The sequence below is a fragment of the Ornithodoros turicata genome, chromosome 2 (assembly GCF_037126465.1).
Source record: "Ornithodoros turicata isolate Travis chromosome 2, ASM3712646v1, whole genome shotgun sequence".
Lineage (NCBI taxonomy): Eukaryota > Metazoa > Arthropoda > Arachnida > Ixodida > Argasidae > Ornithodoros > Ornithodoros turicata.
In genome coordinates, this window is record NC_088202.1 from 135,003,732 (window position 1) to 135,025,095 (window position 21,364).

At 44.6% G+C, this 21,364-nt stretch overlaps 1 protein-coding gene across 2 annotated transcripts in view; it reads left to right on the forward strand.

Annotated features, from left to right (window-relative positions):
- LOC135386171 (mucin-2-like) overlaps positions 1-21,364 on the forward strand; it is a 141,663-nt gene that overhangs the window by 85,540 nt on the left and 34,759 nt on the right. For both annotated transcript variants that reach the window (XM_064615938.1, XM_064615937.1), the window contains exon 3: positions 21,078-21,179. In XM_064615938.1, the coding sequence (XP_064472008.1) occupies positions 21,078-21,179 (102 nt within the window). The remainder of the gene's footprint in view (positions 1-21,077; positions 21,180-21,364) is intronic.

The window sequence follows — 21,364 nt, forward strand, 5'->3', positions numbered from 1 at the left end:
AACATCCGAAAGAGCACCTGCCATTGAAGTCGAAGTTTGCTCTATTATGGAAGCATCAGGGAACAATAACATTACTTGCGCGCAATGACAAATAACGTGGAAGATAATGGACATTACCGTGGGCGGATGTCGTCGGAACGCGTTCCGTTACTTCTCTGTCTCCCAAGATCTGCCCATATTTCCGGTTCTTGCCTGACGTGGGCATCTCTGGCCTTTAGGCTTATAGTAATGCCTGTTTGGCTGTCTTTCTTTCTTTCCTCTTAGCTGGTGAGTTTATTTTACTTTCACATTTCGTGTTACAGGTATGTATTTCATTCATACGGTACCAAAATCACGGACCTTAGAAGCTCATGAATCTGGGAATAATACGGAAGGAAGTGTATGAATGTGAAATATGTAGAATGCGGGAGTGGCTTTCTCCCTTTCCGTGCTACAATTTAAGTACTGTGTTTGAGGAAAATTTAATATAACGTGGTATTAACATGTGAGTATGTATAAGACCATGTAGGGTTCGGGATGTCTAACCTCTCCGGCGGCGAAGTACTACAGCAATACGTTCAGACAAATACTTACGGCCAAACCTCACAACTATACAAAGAGCACAAGCCTGCACAAATCATACTATATACAGTTCAGGACATGCAACCTCTTCGCCAGTGAAATGCAACAGCAAGACCGTCAGCCAAGTATTTACAACAAAAACAAGAAAAATAGGGTACACTATGTACAACGGCAAGACATAAACTCAAAAGCATGTGCAACAAAACGGCAACAGAAGGCTGCAGTACGTACAGCAAAATAAATCATGCATATTGTATGCTGGAATCCGTTCTTAGATGAGCGTTTATAGGCAGCCGTTATTTTGCGACATATTTGTCTCAATCCAGCCGCCTAGTACAGGCGCAACAGCTGAACTATAGCGTACATTTTATATATTTATTTATTTATCTTTCCGTGCCCACCGACAGTAAAACCCTACAAAACGGTGCACTGCAAAACCAAAATAACGCGCTGTACAAGGCATACACTAGCAAAGTTTCATTCAGGGCACATTAAAAGGAAAAAAAAATGTGCAGGAGAATATGTAAACCAATAAAAGACAGAAGGTATGTCCGCATCACGCGGAATTTTTACATCACTATAAAAACATTGCATATCACGAGACGGGGAGTAAAAGGTTGAAGGAGATTTGCTTTGCCTGGGGTAGAACATAAAAACCAGTAGCAGCTGGCACGTAAGGTACACCTACTAGCGCCGTGTACTATTTTATAAAGGAACGTCGTATCTGGAAGGTACTGCTGCCTACTTAAGAATGCCTTATTCAACTTTAATATATTATGATGATGTTCGGCCACATTCTATTTAAATATCTATCATAGATAATGATATTATCTAGTTTAACTAGTTTCAGGCAATGAGGCTGTGCCTTCAATAAACAGCCTCATACGACAGAGGCGAACTCAAGCCTGATACAGCTAAGACCATAGAAAAGACAAATCAGCGAATCAAATATGAGGAAAGCTCCAAGAAATATGACGCGTAAATCTCGGCCTCCTCATACACGAGCTAAGGAGGAATGACGATCGCATTGTAGAATATTGTCAGATTTCATACCGAGGTTACGAATAATAACATTAACCCCCCATATTGACGCACCATCTCAAGAATAATGCAATAACGCTAAGTGTTTTCTTTTAGCAGATATAACTTTATCTAGTTTAGATATTGATTAGGATAAGATACAGTTTTGTTGAGTGGATAATAATATACACATTGAAATATATTCATAAAGATTTAAAGGGACGTCGCAGAGAATATGTTACGGGAAGATATTTCGATATTTTGGACATAATTTCGATATTTCGAACAGGAAAACAGTCTCTGTTCGAAATAACGACTACTCTTGTCCTCAGGCCCTTCCCTTACAATTTTCATACCGGTTCGCTAGATTTGCCATCTTTTACACTATACGTACACAATATATTATGTATTGCACAAGATAACATCAATATGTAACAAAGAGAAAGCACCAAAGTACACTACACAGAAACATTGTATAAACACATGACCAAGCTGTCTTGTGTTCGAATCACATTTTTATGTTACATGAACGCTAGAAAACGAAAACATGAACACAAAGACAAGTATGTGTAAACGATACGCTAAACTTCACTATGATTATTTAATTCATTTGATGAATACGATTCCAAGTCAGCCATATCAAAGAAAAGACACGGAAGCAGCTTGACTTCACTGTAGCGTACCAGGAGCCAGCCCTTATCTCTGCAGCGCTCACAAAGACGCTTATACATGGTCGCTTATCGTCATTCGGTATTCATTACGCCTCTTACCTTCTGAAGCACATTGATATATTTAGCTCACCATAACTCAACGGTGTATACGTTCTATCTTCGGCATCCATAGTCATCGTCATTAGAAGCGCACATAAACAATGCTCCCCTGCTTACACGGACTCGGTGCGATTTGGCGTTATTACCGCATTCTAGATCATAACGCTCTGCTTACGCAACGAGGGGGGAAAAAAATGAGAGGAAGATAAGGATGCTTCCAAGTTGAATAACCGCCATTCGCACGCAACGACCGAGAAATGGGACACAAGCCCCTTTTCTTTCTGTCACAAGCTAATTAAGACACTTTTAACGGGACGCACTCGCGACTTTCCCATTGTCTAGGGCGTTTCCTACGGCACTACAGTAAAAACTTTCGTCGCATGCGGGGACGCCCTCTGTGGTGGAACGACGAAACGTTTCATTCGCTTTGACTTCGTGTGAGTGCTGTTTGTTTCTTTTCTTTGTTTCTTTATTTTTTTGGGAAAAGGACAATCAACTTTCAGTGTGGGATATTTGAATGGACACACAACACAACACTGGACGATGGCGGGACATCGGTGTCGAGTAGTGCTGGGGAGGATCGTAAATAAAAGATCATAAAGGGACATAGCCAGGGAAATAAAAGTTGTGAGAGGCACAACCTTGGGCTTCGGGTAGAAGAACACAGACAGACACAACGAAACAGACAGCACGAGGCTCAGTTCGAGTTCGCAAGTTTCAGCCTTGTCCTGTCTGTTTTGTTGTGTCTGTCTGTGTTGTGTCAGCCCAGGACACGTACTAATCCCCTCCCCCTGTCTACCACTCCTTCCTGCTGTACGTAATACAAAAATATATCTGTTGTTACACAACATGCTCAAGGTTATGCTGTCCACTACTTCCTATACGTCACCACTCCAGCTTGCTTGTCTTCTCCTCCTCGTTTCAAATAAAAGTTGCCTCGGTGGACATGCTGGTAATCTCTCCATTTATTGATTGCAACATGACGGGTTTGAGTCCGGTACAACACGCCAGCACTTCGGTGGCGTGGTCCATATTACTTACATATCTACTAGGAGATGAGGCCATGAAACACAGAGAGACGGACACATACCTTACATCAGCCAGCTGCATGCTTTGATTAAAGCTATGCATTGGGAAGGCATTACAAGTTTGATTCGAACCCGCGTCCAGACGCTAGGTTACACCGTGCTTGCTACCCTCGCATCAACGTATACCACGCACACACATGCTCACACTCAACACATTGTCTCTTACATCGTTGCGAGTCACATTAACCCAGACGAACACCGTAATGGCTGGCAGCGTCTTTTCTCAAGCAACAAGAAAGTTGAAGTTCATTTTATTTTCACGGCCGCAGAAAAAACTGCATGGAGCACCTTCAAACACGTTTCTTGATCAAAGGTGCCACGAGCGTGTTCGTCTGTGTGAGAGTGACAGGCGACAATGTAATAGAGATGCGTGTATGAGGGAGAGCTGAATGTGTGCTCCCCTGCGTTTCATCGCGTGGCACGCTTGACATGGCGCAACCAGTGCAACAGGCAGCATCTCTTACCGTAAATCGGAGGCTGTGGGTTCAAATCTCACTCATGGTACCTCTTCGTCAACTGTCTTTCTTTATTATGGATACGTAGACATGTCGTGACCTGCCAGAGGCGTTGAACACAGAGACCATGTGCTGAGATTTGAGGCGCACGTTAAAAATTGGTAAAATCAATCCACGGACCCATAACTGTTAAGTTGCTCATAATTATTGTTGTCTCGTGAAGTAAAGTCGTTAATTATTCGTTATCAAATAAAAGGGATACGACGAAGAATTCAGATAAAGGAAGTGAGTGGTAAACGTTGAAGCGTGTTTTCCCGTCTGGCGATTCTGATCAGTACATAGTCGTGTTCAACTTAAGAAGGAAAAGAAATCTAATCCGTCAGCTCTCAAAATATTACTGCGCCGAATATAAAATGGCTGGACGCAGAGAGGTCACGCTCTCTCCCTGCGCCAGACAATGTAATCCATCACATTCACTGTGCTTCCGTATTGGCTGTGAAGACTGGACGCATGATACTATACGCTGCAGCAGAAAGTGCGCTCCCCTATACTGACGGCGCGTGGTGGCGCTGCAGTATTTTTCCTGGCGCGCTACTGCGTCTCCTTATCTCCAACGGCGTATATAGTTGGCGGACTAGATTTCTTTTCCTTCTTGAGTTGAACACGATTATAGCTCCCTTTCTCCTCTCCTATTCTTCTGCTTGTTTTATTTCAATTTGTTTTTGTATTTCAATTTAATTCTCATTAGCTAATGTAGTCCAACTCTGCAGCGATTCAACGTCCCCATTTTGCCCTTGTTCCTAGCATCACCGCCACCATCGGCATCACCGTTTTCAATGTTTGTCGTTGCATCAACCATATTGCCTTGCAGAAAGTATTAACTTTGCTTTTTGCCATGGAATACACACATCTTCGGTACGTAAGCTCTGCGTTATCTCAAAACAACGGGTGGTACATATCTGTCCCGAATGGGTTAGCGATGCAGATTCTGCCACTGGGTGTTCTGTTCTCGACACGCTGTCCTGATGAGTATCAAGTAATGTTACGAAATAAAAGTAGGTGACTCTGTTCGAAGGTTTTTGTTGTCTCTCACACAATTTGAATAGTAAAGAACGGATAGGTAACTGGTGTTAGAGAACAGGCGTGTCGCTGATGCTCGATAGCGTTCATAGTTATTCAGCGTCGCTGTTGTCCTGATTCCGTGTCTGATAAGCATTCAGAGTCTTAGCATCTCGAATAGAATCAGGCGACTGTGTGTGTACGTCGGAAGAACTATGGCAGCATATCGGGCATGAGAGACAAAAGATAGGGCTGGCAATTCGTTGTTTTACGTCGCGAGACAACTCTGATCATGAGCGACGCCAGAGTGGTCAGTATATGTGGATTGACCTTTCCCACCTGAGTGTTCTTTAACATGAACCGAAATCTCAGCCCACGGCATGCCGTATTTACCGTCCCTCGTGGAAGACGGCGTGTCTAAGCGATAAATAAGCAATGAAATGAAAATACACTTTCGATATTTGCGTGTCATATTAATGGGTGAATAATGAAGAAAGTTGACAAGCTAGCCGAAATACCTGCATATTTATTGGGCACAAAGAAGAAACAAAAGAAGAGGGGTATATATGTTTATTGCAAGATGAAAGAAGAGTTTAGCCAGGAGACTGAAATCGAAATATACTAACGTGCTAGTGCCGAGGCAACGAGACATCGCGAGACCAACACAACACCGAAGGCTCAGTACGCGCACTTGCAGCCCACCGCTAGAGCCTTTCAATCAACTTCTATTCCTTATTTGAAATGCGAAGAAAGAAGAAAAAGAGCAGGAGTCAACAAGAAAGCACCATGAGAAACGCCTCTAGAGTGTCTAGTGTTGTACGTAGCGCCGTTACAGTATTCGATACTTTTTTCGGTATCGAAGTATGGATCGCGATTCTTTTTTAAATCTGTATCGGAAAAGTATTTCCGTTACACATTTATGGTAACGCGATCTCCGCGGCGTTACCGATACCGATACTTTCTTGGTGCCCCACCTTTTCTTCACCTCCATATTTCTTACTCTTATTCATTGTCACTGGTCCGCCTAGCGTTGTACAAGAAGCCTATGGACACGCCTACGTGCTCCGTATCAGGAATCATAGAAAACACGCGTTCACTTTTTTCTTCGAACATGGAGAAAATAACCACGCTGCTTGAGGTCAGCGAACAGAGGTCAAGTTCTTGACAGTGCCCTCTGCGCTCTGCTAAAATGCGGTGTCGCACTGAGTCACGCTCGCAAAAAACTGTGCTATTGTTAACTTCGAATATCTTTCCTTGGTCATTGGACTCCACGGTTTGTGTGGGAAAGACAGTAACGTAATTGTCATACTGTCCTCTGTCAGCTGCCGGAGAAACCACGGCCTGCTGGGATGACAGAAGAAAACTTCTAGAACCAGCAATTGATAATAGTCAAGCAAAGTGTCCGAGCTACATAATAAATATCTTGTCTTTTTACTGCAAAACTATCTTCTCCTAGTTTGCTATTATGGAAATGGGGTGTTCACGTAAGCGAGATTTCTATGTTGCATCATCTTCGTATTTCCAACAAAAGTATCGGGCGAAGTATCGCGTTACTTTTTTAGCAACCGTAGCGGTACGCCGGTACAGTTTAAAACCCGCCGTTCAAAATAGAAGTATCGATATCGGTATTTTGATACCTTTTTGTCACGTAAAGAGTATCGGTATCGCTATACCATACTTGGGTAACGGGTACAACACTGCGAGATACTACGGTTGTCACGTTTCGCCATGAAAAATACCGGCCGAATGAGTGGGACCAAGAAGGAGAGGAGGCAAAGTGAAGACTAGAGGAAAATTGAGAGTGTTTCATGAGAGAGAAAGAATAGGGAAAAGTGAAAGAGAAACGCATCAGGAGAGAAAATATTCGTTTAACAGCGTGGACAAAAAATCAAAAACTCTGTTCCGTCTGTATTGTTGGTGTTATAATGTAGATCGAGGACAAGAAACAAGAGGCACTCCTACGACTACCACAGCGGAGATGGTCCCGTTTCAAATTCCCTCGATTGGTTCACGGAATTTGCGTAAAGTTATCCGTAGAACGTCTTCTGCGGTAAGATACCGGTAAAACGCATCCGGTATTGCCTTTCATGCGGTAGCAACAAATAACCGGCCGGGTGGCACACACTGGCTGGTTCACACCAGGGGAACCAGGGGCTGGTTCATTCCATTCCCAGGAATGGAGATTTGTGACAATTTCATTCCTTTCAATTCCTCGGAATGGAAAGGTGTGGTCAATCCCCACTCCTGGAATGGCTCGGCAACCCCATTCCATTCCTTTATTTCCAAAAGAAAAGAAAAAAAAAAAAGAAAGAAAATCAAGGAAGAAAACTCATGCATGACACCTTTGAGGCTTGTGCCTTAAAACGTAAATGTAATTCCAGAGTAATGCCATTACTTCCCCCCCCCCCCGACCATTCTGTTCCAATTCCATTCCTGCGAGAAAAGGGCCTAATTGCATTCCCACTCCATTCCTAGGACAATATCCGTTATTCCATTCCAATTCCATTCCAGGCTCTGATAAATCTGGAATGATTCGGGAATCATTCCAACTCCGGAGTGGCAACTCCGCAACACTGCTTCACACTGCCGCGTTTACGGTTGCGCTTGCTCTTACGGTGAATCATCGCCATGGCAACATAGCCCTGCTCTCCGCAAACGCAGTACGTAACGTAAACGTACGGGAACGTGAACCCGTTCCGCGATGAGAAGCACGTAAACGCAAGCCCTATACGCAAGCGTAAAACGCAGCACTGAACCAGCCTTAAGTGACACGTGCCCTGCAACCGTTACGGTCTTGACGGAACTCTCCACCAAAAAATCGTGTTCCGTCGAAATGCACTGGGCAGTCCCTCGTCCGGCCGCTGAAGTAACCCTATCCACACGTGGCGAGGGTCTTCATTCTATAGCGGAGGAGGCCGCGAGAGAATTTGAAGCGGAAAGTCGCCTGTGGTTCAAAGTAGAGCAAACCAGTATCATCCTGTGTGTCGTAACGGGCCTCGGGGACTCGGTCATCCAATAGAAAGACGAGCTAGTGATGATGGCGGTGTAACCTCGAAACCCTACCGGCCAGCGAGTAACACGTCCGGAATTTCCTTGCTGTGGGATTTGGCAGCGATATTTTGTCATCGCGTTGTCCTTGGCCTATTTTCGACAGGAACGTCCCTGATGTCTCCGAATGGGGTTCGCCATCGGAGATGGTCTGCGTTACGTAAATATTGGAAGAATAGCGGCAAATTACTTGGTACGTTACTACCACTGCAGCAGTCTACGAGCTCTTTTGTTGTGTGAAAGTTTCCATTGTCGGTGACGTAAGAGATGTGGAGTCGATGAACAAGATTGCTTGATTCATGGACAAGATGATCGCACAATCCCGAGCAGTTGCTTGTTGTGCTACACTGAACAGCATCTGCAGAACGTCACGGGTGTTGATAAGAAAAAAAAAAAAATAATAATAATAATAATATTTGCGCCGATTGCATATTCCACACGGTGCTTTATGGAATAATACTGGTATCATGATGTCAGTTATGGATAAGTTCCGAGGAATGCCTGACAAAATACGAAACAATTAAGGGATTCTAGTTAGCGTGAAAGCGGAAAAGTATCATTTTGTAAGCGATAAAAAACAGTACTATACTGCTGTATCACATAGATAAGTGTATTATTCGACAGGGAGAATCACCTGAGATGCGGAGATTGAAACATAGTTATAATTTACATGATTTTCATATTTTACATTAATTTAGTTCATAGTTGCAGTAGCGAATGCGAAGGTATTTTGAAGGATTTTTGTTAGAGAGGGTGTGACACCTAGGCCTACTGCGACGAATATTCGTACATGTCCGTAAGATGTATCATATCAGTATATTTTAGGGGATGTCGCGAAATTTCTGGGGAGGGTTGAATGAACTTGGGGAAAATTGGAAAATACCTTCGACCGCGGCAAAGTCCTCATCAAAAGGCGTGAAGTTTCTTTGCCCGATACCGTCAAATTGATACGAAAGGAAACTGAAACGGGAGAAAACAAATTATAGTTAAAAAATGCAAATACTTTATCCCGATTTCTAGTTCAAAGCAGCGATTCGTGGAACCAAGACCGAGAAAACGAAAATTCGGCGAGGACTTTCCATGGTTATTCCATATGCATGTAGTGCCTGTAATATAATATACGTAATGCCACGCCTTATGCATAGGGCCCTCCTTGCGCACATCACCTATTAAAGTACAAACGTAGAACTTTAATTGGGTGCAGTCTACATCTTGTGTTTCTTTTTTTTCGTTGTGCATTTTATCAAAGGGAAACGAGATGCAAATTGTACACACTGCTCCAGAATTGAAGTAACCATAAACGTCGGATCAGAATTTTTCGTAACACGGCGCCAGGCATCAAAGGAAAAGGCTCAGTGAACCTCAGCACGAACCCGAGTGCTCTTAAAATACTATACAGTGTGGATTGAAGGCGATATGCCTTCTCAAAAAAGCAAAATTCTTCAGCTGTGAAGTTTACCTAAAAAAAAAAGACATACAAACACAAACAGAAAAACGAAAAAAAAAACGACTGGAGAGCCGCATGAAGAAGGAGGCATGGCTAAGGACATTGAGAACATCACGTACCGACGATAACAGAACCTGTCAGCCGTCAACATGCATGTCAACAAGCAGCTGTCCTGTCTACTTCTAGCTATGTCCTTGTCTTCTTGCTGCTATTCGCCATAATGAACCTATACCAACTACCCCGGAATGTTGCTATCGTCATAGAGTCCTTGCATTGTTGACATTTGCGCTCAGAAATTATCCTATCAAGTGCTTCTTCGTGTCTAGTCACGTTGCAGTTACCTCTCGTTCATGTTAAATGCCTCCACTGGATGCGTTACTGCGAGGAGGCCATCTGAGTTGCGGAAGAGGTTATCATTCCTGACCATGGACATTGAGAGATCGAAAGAGAAAGGATGACTGTGGACATAGCCGTAATTAATCGAGGTAATTGGGTGCATCCAATCCCGTGGGACATTAATACGGAAAGGCTTACAAAACAACCGTTAGGCTTCCTGCGTTCCGTGTAACGAATGCTTATCGCCCTGCTTCAATGACGTCGTAATCACAAATGCTGCGTAAACGCAGGTTTCCACGTGGAGGGCATGATTTGTATAACGTTTCACATAATCGAGTCGTGTTTGCATGTTTCGTAACCTATAGGATGGATGGGTGCTGCTCTAAGTGTTGGCTTCGGTGACTCCTTGACCTGGTTGACTTACCGCTTATTGCAAGAGTGGATACTTGATCATAGGTTGTGTCGATGGAATTGCGTCGGGGTATATTATGACACCGATGTGGTGATTCGAAAGTACACAGCGAATTTATTCTCGGCATGAACGCTACTTCTTTCTCTATAGAAGTGGATGCGAAGATGGCGGAAGCTTTTCCTTTTTGTCTCTGATGGAACAATGATTTGTTCCACCTTATTTTATTCCACGAATATAGGCTTCCTTTTACGTGCGAACACCCAGGCAGTGTTGGGCAGACATGATGTGCTTCTTGGGGTGGTGTTTTCACGGAATCGAAGAAGAGGTACATGAACTTTGTTGCACATGTATAAGGATTATTATTCTCCACACCTGTCCACTCAGGTGGCCTGTGCAAACATGTGAGAAGAACTGCAGCGGCATGAATCCCCCCATGAACGTCAACTCTCTGTTGTCTTCGCCTCCGCCTCTTCTCTCCTTTGTTCGGTCTTACGTTCTGCAAATATTACGCGCAAACTGAATGTCAGTGGTTCAACTTGTCAGTGTCAGCATTCATGAGTGGATGATGTCATCGTGAGAGAGAAATTTGTAGAGAGTGGGTGTATACGCCACAAAAGCTACGGAGGATATTCTTGTCTGGTACTGTTGCTACAAACTCAGAAGTCTTGAAAAAGGCAGGGTGACGCAGCTGCCTAAATGCGGGGGCTCAGTGTCGCCCGCTGCGATATTATCCTGCACACTCGTGAAACGAAATCACGTCCAAAGTGCCGAAAACGAGGAACTGGGCCTGCTGGTAATAATAACAACAACTTTATTTCGATAATGATGATAAAACAATGTTACGTATTTGTTGGTAATGCATAGGAACTAAAAGCTATAAAACAACAAAAAAGACGAGACAACACAAGTAGAGCAACTTTTCTTGTCTCGTCGTCCTTGTGGTTTTAGCACTTTTAATTGCGATGCCGAGTGAGGTAATTGCAGTATCTCGCTTCTCAGAAATTACTGTAGTCAGACGAACTGTGTCGGTATATTTATTAAAGAGATTTGGAAGCAGTTTTTGAAGCCGACCTGGTTTGTACGGCGTTTTGACCCACCTACATTTTCCATTGGGAAGAGGTGTTCTCGTTCTCCGGCTTGATGCCAGAACAATACACGCCTGATGCCGTTGACTTCAACCCTGCTGATGTGCATTACATCACAGTTGTGCACTAAATCCCGCTAAGGACTACGTGCGGATGTCGCAACACGGAAAATACTGTTACTGTGAGCGCAACCAAACACGTTGTCGTTCGCAATATTTCGTTCTCTTGCTTTACCGTGTCCCACAGGTACCCCACATGGCCTTCCAGTGCCTACCTCTCGCAGAAGTTGGACATCGCGCATTCCCCCTATAGACCTATAGGGAGAGCTTCTAATGCATGAGCAATGGCCACCGTTAGAGAATGTCGTTTATGCACGCGATGCGCTCCTAACGGGACATTATGTCATATGCGCCGCGGGTTGTCACATATTCACGTCACGTCCTTCAACCGACGCTGCGTCCCTGAAACCTCCTTTCTGCTTTTTTTTTTCCTGTCTTCCAATTACATCTGGCTCTTCTTCATCGACCTTCACTCGAGTATTTACAGGTCATCTATTCTACCATACAGTGTCGCGCTAATAGTTGTGTTTTGGCCCGTTAAATGGATGGCCAGTTGCTGAAGGACGTGAGACAGGGAGAGTTCCAGGATGGAACGGTGGTTCTCGTTCATAATATGCTCACTAGCGGAATCTCGTCTGAACCGTTGGCTAGTGTTCGAAGGACACAAAACACCCTGCGGATGTGTCACGTGTATTGTCAACGGGGGTTTTCTCCGATGATTGCGAGATTGAGGTGATAACAGGGTGCGAGAGGTTCGACAAAAACAGGCTGTTTTTACTTGTCATCTGTACAAAATGGTATCGGATGAGTGAGTGACTCTTACACTGCCTATTAAGAGTCAGTAACGGTTATTATGGCGAGGTGAGAACGGTAGTCTTTTGAGCGTTGGCAACGGGTTGTCTTAGCGGGCTGAAATGGTGGCTCATGGCATTGAGGATGAACGGGGAAAGCAAAAGTGATAGTATCACGAAACAGTCACAAGGAATTCCTTGACCACGAATTGTAATTGTATGTTTCTCACCGGCTACTCGTGGACGAAAGCCCTTTCAATGGCCCCCTGCCAGGTGTTGATTACACTACTCTTTCTACGCGGTCCTCATTACAGGATGGAGCGAAGGACAAGCCGTATTGGAACAGACAACGAGACACACGAGCAGTGCCGTTGGCACTCATTCATCGATTATGAATTCAACATTTTGATACGTCTAGTATTTCGCTTAAGGCCATCTTTTCTTTCGCAGTCATTATAGGCAGAGCTCAGCTTGCATTGAGATTCAGAATCTGAACGGATATTGCATTGTCTTCGACTTCGAATTACCATAACGTTACAAAAGAGCTGAACCAAACAGTAGCATATTTTAGAAAACAAGAAATGCTTGTATGTCCTTAGTCTCCGTGACTGATCAATATCTTAAGAGAAACTGAAGCACCGCGAAGACAATAGCCAGTTCGACTTCGTCGCGACTTCTTTTTTTTTATACAATGCTAGCGTCGCGAAGCAACTGTGGCTATGAGCAGCGTACAGACGTGGACAGATGGAGAGAGGATAGCAGGAAGGAGCGGGGACAGGGCGTTAGTTTGCGTCCTGGGCCGACTTCACGGGGAACTGCCCCGACATTCGTCTGGAAAGTCTTCGGAAAATCCAGGGAAAACCTCAGACAGCACAGCCGGTGGTAGGATTCGAACCCAGTACCTCCCAGTCTTCAGCACGACCTTGGCTACCACCAACTCGGCCATGCCGCTGGTTTCGTCGTACCTCACATCCTCATTTTTTTTTCTTTATCACATCGCCATCACCATCACGTCGTAGTGAAAATTCGAGTGCAATTGCTTTGCTTGCATGGTGGCCTCGTCCGGGCAGCGCTCTACTTTGTACTGTGGATCGGAAAAACAATGTCGAAATACCGGTCCACTTTATGGTCTCGTAATCTCAGTATGTCACACTACAAAGTTTTAATAACCCGTGCTTGCAAAAGGTAAGGAATTCTTCGCATGAGATACGCTCAACCGTTTGTTTTGGACTATGCCCTAGTTGTGTGTCTGGCCTACCGCACATGGCACAGGCTGTTGGCGTGAACGCTGTGAGAAAGTGACCATGTACGAATGTGAATATTGTCATGATGACATTGTGGGCCCCATTGACTCCGGTGAGCCAAATTCCGAAACAGGAGCGCGAGCTATGCTCAAGATAACAGCAGAACAGCAGATGCATAATGATGATAGCAGGAGATGTACACTGAAGCGGCCTTCGGTAGATCAGTCGTTAGCATGTCTGCCTACTCACCCCAGGTTGCGGGTTCGAACACCGCCGATAACTTGGTGCTAGGATACAAGTCTCTTAGGTACGCCGTTTTCCACGAGGGACGTTAAATACGCTGTGCCGTGTGCTGAGGAACCTTCAGGAGGGTCAGAGTGAATCCACAGACCAACCACTGTGGCGTCGCTCATGATCGTAGTTGTCTCGCGACATAAAGCCACGAATTATCATATCAGTAGATTTATCATTTCATATATATTATCATATCATATTAAAGTAGAGGCTGGTTAGAGATGGGCGCGCATAAATACATTTTTGCCGTCTTTAAATGTAAATCCAAAATACTTCGCCGAAATATGTATTAAAATACAGTATTTAAATGCCCTAAATACTTTCATGAGCAAATAATTAAAATCAATACAGACTGAATAACTGCTTATATGAGCATTGAAGCATACCATTACGAAGTAGCAGCGTTCGTTCAACATGGTGATATTAATGATTAAATGATTTAACTAGACGGTTTTATGGTCCATGCAGCTCCTCTTTGATCACGCGATGTTGATTCGTGAAAGAAACGAGACTCACCACAGGAGTTGAAGAAAAAATATGCGTATACAGAAATGCCGTAACATCTAGACATTGGTCCTGGAGTCCTTCTGGGGTGTCAGAGCCAAAGGCTGATATATGGTACTCAGAACGGTATTTGTGGAAATGAGTAACGGTGATGACATTTGATTGCTGCCACATGTACCGTATCCACGTATGCACGAAAGAAACTTCGAAAAGTGTATTAGTGCTTCGAACGAGGAGAATAACCTCTAGCCTCTAAGTAAGGCCCCGGTCATGACAGTACATGCAGCTGTGAAATTTTTAAATATGCGCATTTTATGTATTTACATGTAGTATTGTTTGCAGCATTTAAGCAAATAAATACTCAAAAACAGTATTTAAGTACAAACACAAATACAAATACAAAGATATAAATACATTTTTCGGGCTGTATTTAAACGCAGGATATAAATACATGTATTTATATTTTAAATACGATGTATTTAAATACTGCCCATCCCTGAGGCTGGTACTGGCTGCCATTTAATGAACGCGCCGGCCTCTGACCGTTAACGCCTCTCTCTTCGCGGTACTATTAATTATCTAGCGCATGACTCGAGAGGCGCCCTTATTAAGGTTCAGGCTGAGGATGTGGAATGGTATAGACTAAGAATACTATAACCGCCCAACCACGCCTTTGTCGGGTGTCACCTGGAAACACCGATGACAAAGATAGATAACCTATTAAGTAATTTTTGCTTTGCGTGAACTGATTCACGCCTTTACCGTTTCCTGTCATGATATATGTCCACACCCCATCTTATCAAGCATATCGTAGCGTAACCCGTATCCAATTTGATTAGGCACCGTATCCAGTAAGCATCGATCTATCTTCATGATAACCGTACGGGCTACTGTGCCTTGGGGGAAATTTGTTTGTTTGTTCATTTTTATGCTGCTATATAGGTTCGGGTCATTTTGTGTGCACGCGTTGACCCTATCTCTAGCGGAAAGTGTGCATAGGGTCGGTTCCGCAACTTATTTTCGACTTTGCCGTCGGCCATACGGTATGAACCGGAGAAGTCATGCGGCAACGCATGAACGAGTTGCGGCGCAACCTGCCCGAAGTCGTTAAATGTTCTCGCGCGAATTACTGGTGCCACGTTTTATGGCTTAGTATTGTTTTATGACTAGCCATTCCAATGCCATCTCCGATATATGCACGGGACTGCAGAGGAGAAACAAAAGTAACATATCTGTGCGTGCGTAACATCTGACCTGACTGCGGCAAGCAATTCCGCCACCACGAATAACATCAAGTGGCTAACAACTGTCTGCCCCATAATTCCAGAATTCCGCCCAGAATCTTGCCAGCGGACAAGACAGAAAGAAAGCCGTACTTGGGCAGAGTAGATCTTATACCTATTGCTGAAAGAAAAATTGTGGATGACTCAGCGTCGAGAGAAAATGTATTCGTATGCCGCATATGTAACGTTAGCGCCAGGACGGGCTCCCAAGCACGCGATTTCAAGCAAGCGAAGGCGATAGCGACAATTCTTTCAACAAAAAACGAACGCGACAAAAAATATAGGTGTCGCTCTCATTCTTGCAAATCTGCAATACGCTTGCTTGGCAACGCGTCTCTAGGAGATGGAACGCTGGCAAGCCTACCTTAAAGCCTTTATCGCCATATACAAAGAAGTATAGGATAGACCACCGCGTTAGTTTTCACGCGGCAGAATGCGCAGCCACATGAACCTTTCGGTTTATAGTGTGTTACGGTTTGTTACGGACAGCCACTGTGATGTAAAGCTACATGTAAATAAATTTTCTGAATGTACGCTCCAAGAAAGAAATGAGAAATTTTAATCCTTTTCAGGACTATTTGCGTTGTCACAAACATTAGTCTCTTTGGGGACTAGATACACGGAAGTTTCTGCTAAGTTCAGGAACATTTTTGCGGTGCAGAGGAACAGATTTCAGTGTCAGAGGTGTAAAATGGGTAGTATAATTTTCTGTCTAGAACCTGTAATTTCCCCCTTCCCCAAGTTTACGCGCGTTATACAGTAAAAAAAGTGCTCTGAAGAGGTGCTGCGCGTTATTTAACGGTGCGCGTTATACAAGGAAATATTTTCCGACCGAGTTCCTTTTCTGGTCGGTGTCGTACAAATTCTAGCCTCTTCCAGGGTGTGCTGTGAGTTTCTCCCAAATCTCTTAGGGTAAGCTGACAAAGCCGACGAAAGGGCGCTGGACTTAATAAAAATCAATGATGCTGCTTAAGGATGCTACTGAGCAGTCAATAATCCTGAAATCGTCTTTAGAAGGCTGGCGTGATTGAGAAGGGACGCGAAACTGAATATGTTTCAAATAAAGCATATGCATAAATTATACACCGCCTTGGTTTATTGCGTATGGTGGTGGCAGTACAGAAGCTTGTAGCGACATTGTGGTGCGCGTTATGCAACGGTGCGCGTTATACATGGAATTTTTTTGAAATGCGGCCCGTTTTTAGTGGTGTGCGTTATACACCGGAAAATACGGTAAATGAAAAAAAAAAGAAACAGAAAGAGAGAGAGAATCTGGTAGGAGAAATGCGGAGCTGAAGAGTCATCCAGAACGCAGTCTTCCGAAAAATAATCCGGTGTTTTTCTATATGACAATCAAATTGTTTGCATCTAACGAGCGTAATCCAGCAGCTGAATATCTCCGCTTACACGAATACTAATAGACTGACTGTTAAGCTTCGTTTTATTCTTTGTCATGCAATGGGCAACAACCGGGGTACGGAAAGCATGCACGCCGATAGGATTATTTTACGCCCCGCGTCCTTACGCTATAATGTAGAGCAAACAACATCCATGTAGCACAAGGTGCTGTCCTCTATGAACTCCAGATGATGAAATAGCACGTAAAGGCACCGCTTTGCTGATACGCTAATACGTCCATATGAAAAATGACGCTCGATATCATAATGTCAACGCCACGTCGAGTCACACCGTTAACTTACGTAATTAAGGTGAAGGTGAGTATTTAAACGAAGTGTCGTAACTGCACCAAGTCGATTACGCGTGACTAAACGTCGCGGAAATCTGCATTCAATATGAAGGTCGGACACGTGATTTCCCAATCAGTCACTAATCAGACTAGACGCACTTGAATTGTGCCCGTTGTCGCACGCAACGTGTTCCTGATATGTCCCCTCTGGCATACTCGCAGTATACCCTTCCTGAACTGGGCGTTGGTTCGCACGGAAAGTGCCACTCCTTGTCTCTCTGGGACGTTTTATGGCTAATCGAAAAGGAGCGAGGAAGTGATATATTTAACATGCAAAAAAAAAAAAAAAGACGAAACACATTTTCCCCATTCTTAAAAAACAATATGTGGTTGAAGCCCTTTTTTTATTCATCAAGCCGTTCTATATCATGAGTCACGACGTGCAATATTTTCGCTGTGCAATCAAACTTGCAAAATCGCCATTAGATGGCAACCATCAGCCCGACTTGATCTCGTCGCTCGACGTCAGCACAATCTGTGTGGCATCGGGTCCGCATAGGGAGCAGCTGCCTTCATTGGCCACCAAAAATTCGTTTGCTACCACTACAGCTACGGCGCCTGCGTCGCGTCAAGCTACGTCACGAGTCATGTGATCGGCCTCCTATCGGGGCTTCGAACGTCTACGCCCTTCGTTCGCTCACACGCTCTTTGATGGAGTGGAGGGTTTCTAGAGGGTGCGCAGACCAGAGGCCTCTCTCGTGCGCGCTCCTTTCACGTTTGCTCCTTTCACAGACTGCGTGCTCGCGGTTGGTTGACTTTCACGTCGTGCAACTATGCGTTGCGGGATGTTTACGTGCGCCAGTTAAGGTACTCGTGGCGCAACCAAAAAAGTGTTTCTCCACGACAAACACCAGCGCGTTATCCTTATTGCAGTTGTGCTCTTACATTTTCCTCATACCTGCAAACCATTACGCGCAATTGAAAATTATCCTCGCAGTTTCGTATAACTTCAACGATTGTTATCGCATACTCTACGTTGCATCAGCGGGTAGACAGCTAATTTTTTTTAAGGCTCGAATTATTCCAGACGTTCATTGTACGCATTTGCGCAAACAAAGAAAGCGTGAGGCTGGAAGCATGAAGCTCTGATTACTGGTCTACAAGCACATGTTGCCTTAGCCACCTTGCAAGGTGTTTATGGCGATGTGTCCTTCCTATTGCGTAATAACAAAGCCACCACAGTTATCCTTTGTGTCAGTAACGGATGGCGCGGGTAACTTACGTAAAATCTTCACTGCGTTTTCGCGAACGGTGTTGAGCTGTAAGGTACCCTACAGCCAGAGAAAAGTGCTAGCCACTATAGTCGTGTTGAACTTAAGGTGGAAAACAAAATCTAGTCCGTCAGCTCTCAAAATATTACTGCGCCCGCAGATGGGATGGCTGGACGCAGAGAGGTCACGCTCTCTCCCTGCGCCGGATAATGTAACCCATCATCCTCACCTCCAGCGGCGTGTGTAGTTAACGGGGTAGATTTCTTTGCGTTCATAAGTTGAACGCGACTATATAGTTTTATAGCGATAGTTTCTACTGCTGCTTTTTATTATTATTCCGTATTAGCACCGCGAAGCAACTGTGGCTATGAGCGGCGTACAGACGTGGACAGATGGAGAGAGGACAGCAGGAAGGAGTGGGGGACAGGGGGGTTAGTATGCGTCCTGGGCCGGCTTCAGGGGAACTGTGCCGACATTCGTCTGGAAAATCTTCGGAAAACCCAGGGAAAACCTCAGACAGCACATCCGGTGACAGGATTCGAACCCGTGTCACCTCCCAGTCTCGGCGTGGCAAGGGATCATCTTAACCACTATGCCACGGGAGCTGGTCTGTACTGCTGCTCCGCAGTCGATTACAAACGCGGTCGTCTTCCCAACAAGAGCTCGAGAACATACCGATACCGACATTTTGCATGGATGCACAGCGGGGGGAGAAACTAAGATTCTGACAAAATCTCATTACTAAAGCAGGAGGCAATATTCCCGCAGTCTTCTACTAACGAGTAAGGGATTAGTACGACTTAGCTTCTCTTGTTTCTGCTCTGAAACTCTCTCTTACTTGTGGATCTCCGCATGCTCTCATTTCTTAGAACGTCGTGACGCACATTGCATGTGGTATGTGGAGAACTCGTCAAATACACTCTATATCATTTCTGCTGAGCATGAAAGGTCCCACTGACACGAATAAGTCGTCACTGACTCAATATTGTCTCGTAAGCGACACTCCCGCACATTCTGGAATGTCTGCAAGAATGGCACCAGCGCGTAGTTGTTTCTTGTCTCTTGCAGAACGGTGTGTGTCGCGAATGCAGCTTGTATAAGACATATAACGAGTATTTCCCAGTATCTCTATTTGTAGATCATGCTTTCCGACGTACCACGATTTTGACAGCAGTGGCGGACACGACGTAGCCCTATACTCCAGACCAACATCAAAGGGCATTCTACTGAAACATATTGACGTCGTGTATGACATCGTTGTACATGCGTGCAGAACATCTTGCTTTAATGGAGTATAAGGCGTCTCGCATATCAAGGCGTGCTATATCTAAAATTTGAGCAAACCCAATGCTCCAAACAGCGTGTAAAGAAAATCGAACCAATGTAAGCGAACTAAAGCCAGCCGATGGCCCCATTACAATTGGCTTCGGCTAAGCACTCGTGAGGCTGACCCATAAATTCCGAAGCTTTATACGTTGAGTCGTTCAGTTTATTACTGACGTACCACCTTGAAAGTCAGAGCACGCCTTCCTAGGCACATCAGAAATGAGTGTGCTCTTTCAAACATTGCATGCCCTGAGTATGATGTCCTAGAGCGATAAATGCGTCACAGACGCGAGCGTCACCGCTGACAACTTTCCAAACGACAACAACAACTTTATTTTGACTTTGGAGAGTGGGGAGGTTCATCGCTAGGGGCGATACTCTACCCCGTTGCTGGTGGGAATGGGGGGAATAAAATATCGAGCCCCTTCACAATAACGATCGACATCACAACGATTCACAAGTCCGACGGTGTCCAGAAATGTCAAAAGAGCTTTGAGCGCAGAGCGTTGCTGGGCTGGATTGGGCCAGGGACCAAGCAATTTCGATAGGGAGAAGGGGCGAGAGTCCAGCTGACGAAGAGACTCGGAGAGTGCGGTTCGGGAAGGTTGGTAGTGGGGGCAATGAAGAAGGATATGCTCCAGATCCCCAAGAGCACCACAGCGGCAGCAGGTGGGAGAGTCAACTTGTCTCAAGCGGTAACGCCACTGAGCTGCAAAGTCCACATCGAGGCGCATTCGGTGGCATAATGCAGCATCTTGACGAGACTTGTCACGTTGCTTTATAAATGTGATGTAGTAAATATCGGTCGAATTTTAGCGGGAACATATCGTTTAATACAGTGTCCCCTATATTTAGGTCAGGAGCTATACAAAGTGGGTAGACGATCATTAATCTTCAAAGTACAACACATGTTATTGCGGCACACGCTTTCTACGTTTCAGTCGTCATCGTCATCTCTGAGTTTTCTTTTTCAATTCAATTCAGTTCGATTCAACACGTTCCAGTCTTAATTAGATGTGCGTGGAGTTTCTCTGTCGCTGTAGGTCCATAACAGAAACCCACGTCTGGATTTACGAGCGTTTCCCGATTTACGTCGATTCCCTGAGCATGACGCAAGAACTTTCTTGTCGGACTCTTTCCACGGCAGTAACTCTCAAATTGCAGACGGCGCGCCGGCTTAGAGAAGAAGGAGAAGGAGAAAAAATAGACAAAGCAGTGGGGGGGAACCCACATGTTTTTGCTTGTTCTCTATGGTGCTATGCATAACAACATGTCGCAAAGATAGTTGAAGAAACGTGTTAACTGAGACCGACATTTCTTCATTTTGTATTTTACAGCGTGCTACACGGGCGAGTTCCAGTGTCGCAGCAGCTATTTCTGCATTCCCGAACGACGAGTACAAGACGGTTGGGAAGACTGTCCAGATGGATCTGACGAAAGTGAGTTTGGCCTGCCAAATTGCAGTCGCAGCATTATGACTTTCAAAACTTTCATTTTGGGTGCGAAGAGCCTTTATGTAACAGAAGGACAACACATTTCCTTTCTCATTCTTCGGCAATCTTGTTTCCTGAACGTCATCTCGAAATTTCGTAGGGTTTTAGGAACAGATAGAAGTGCTCAAAAG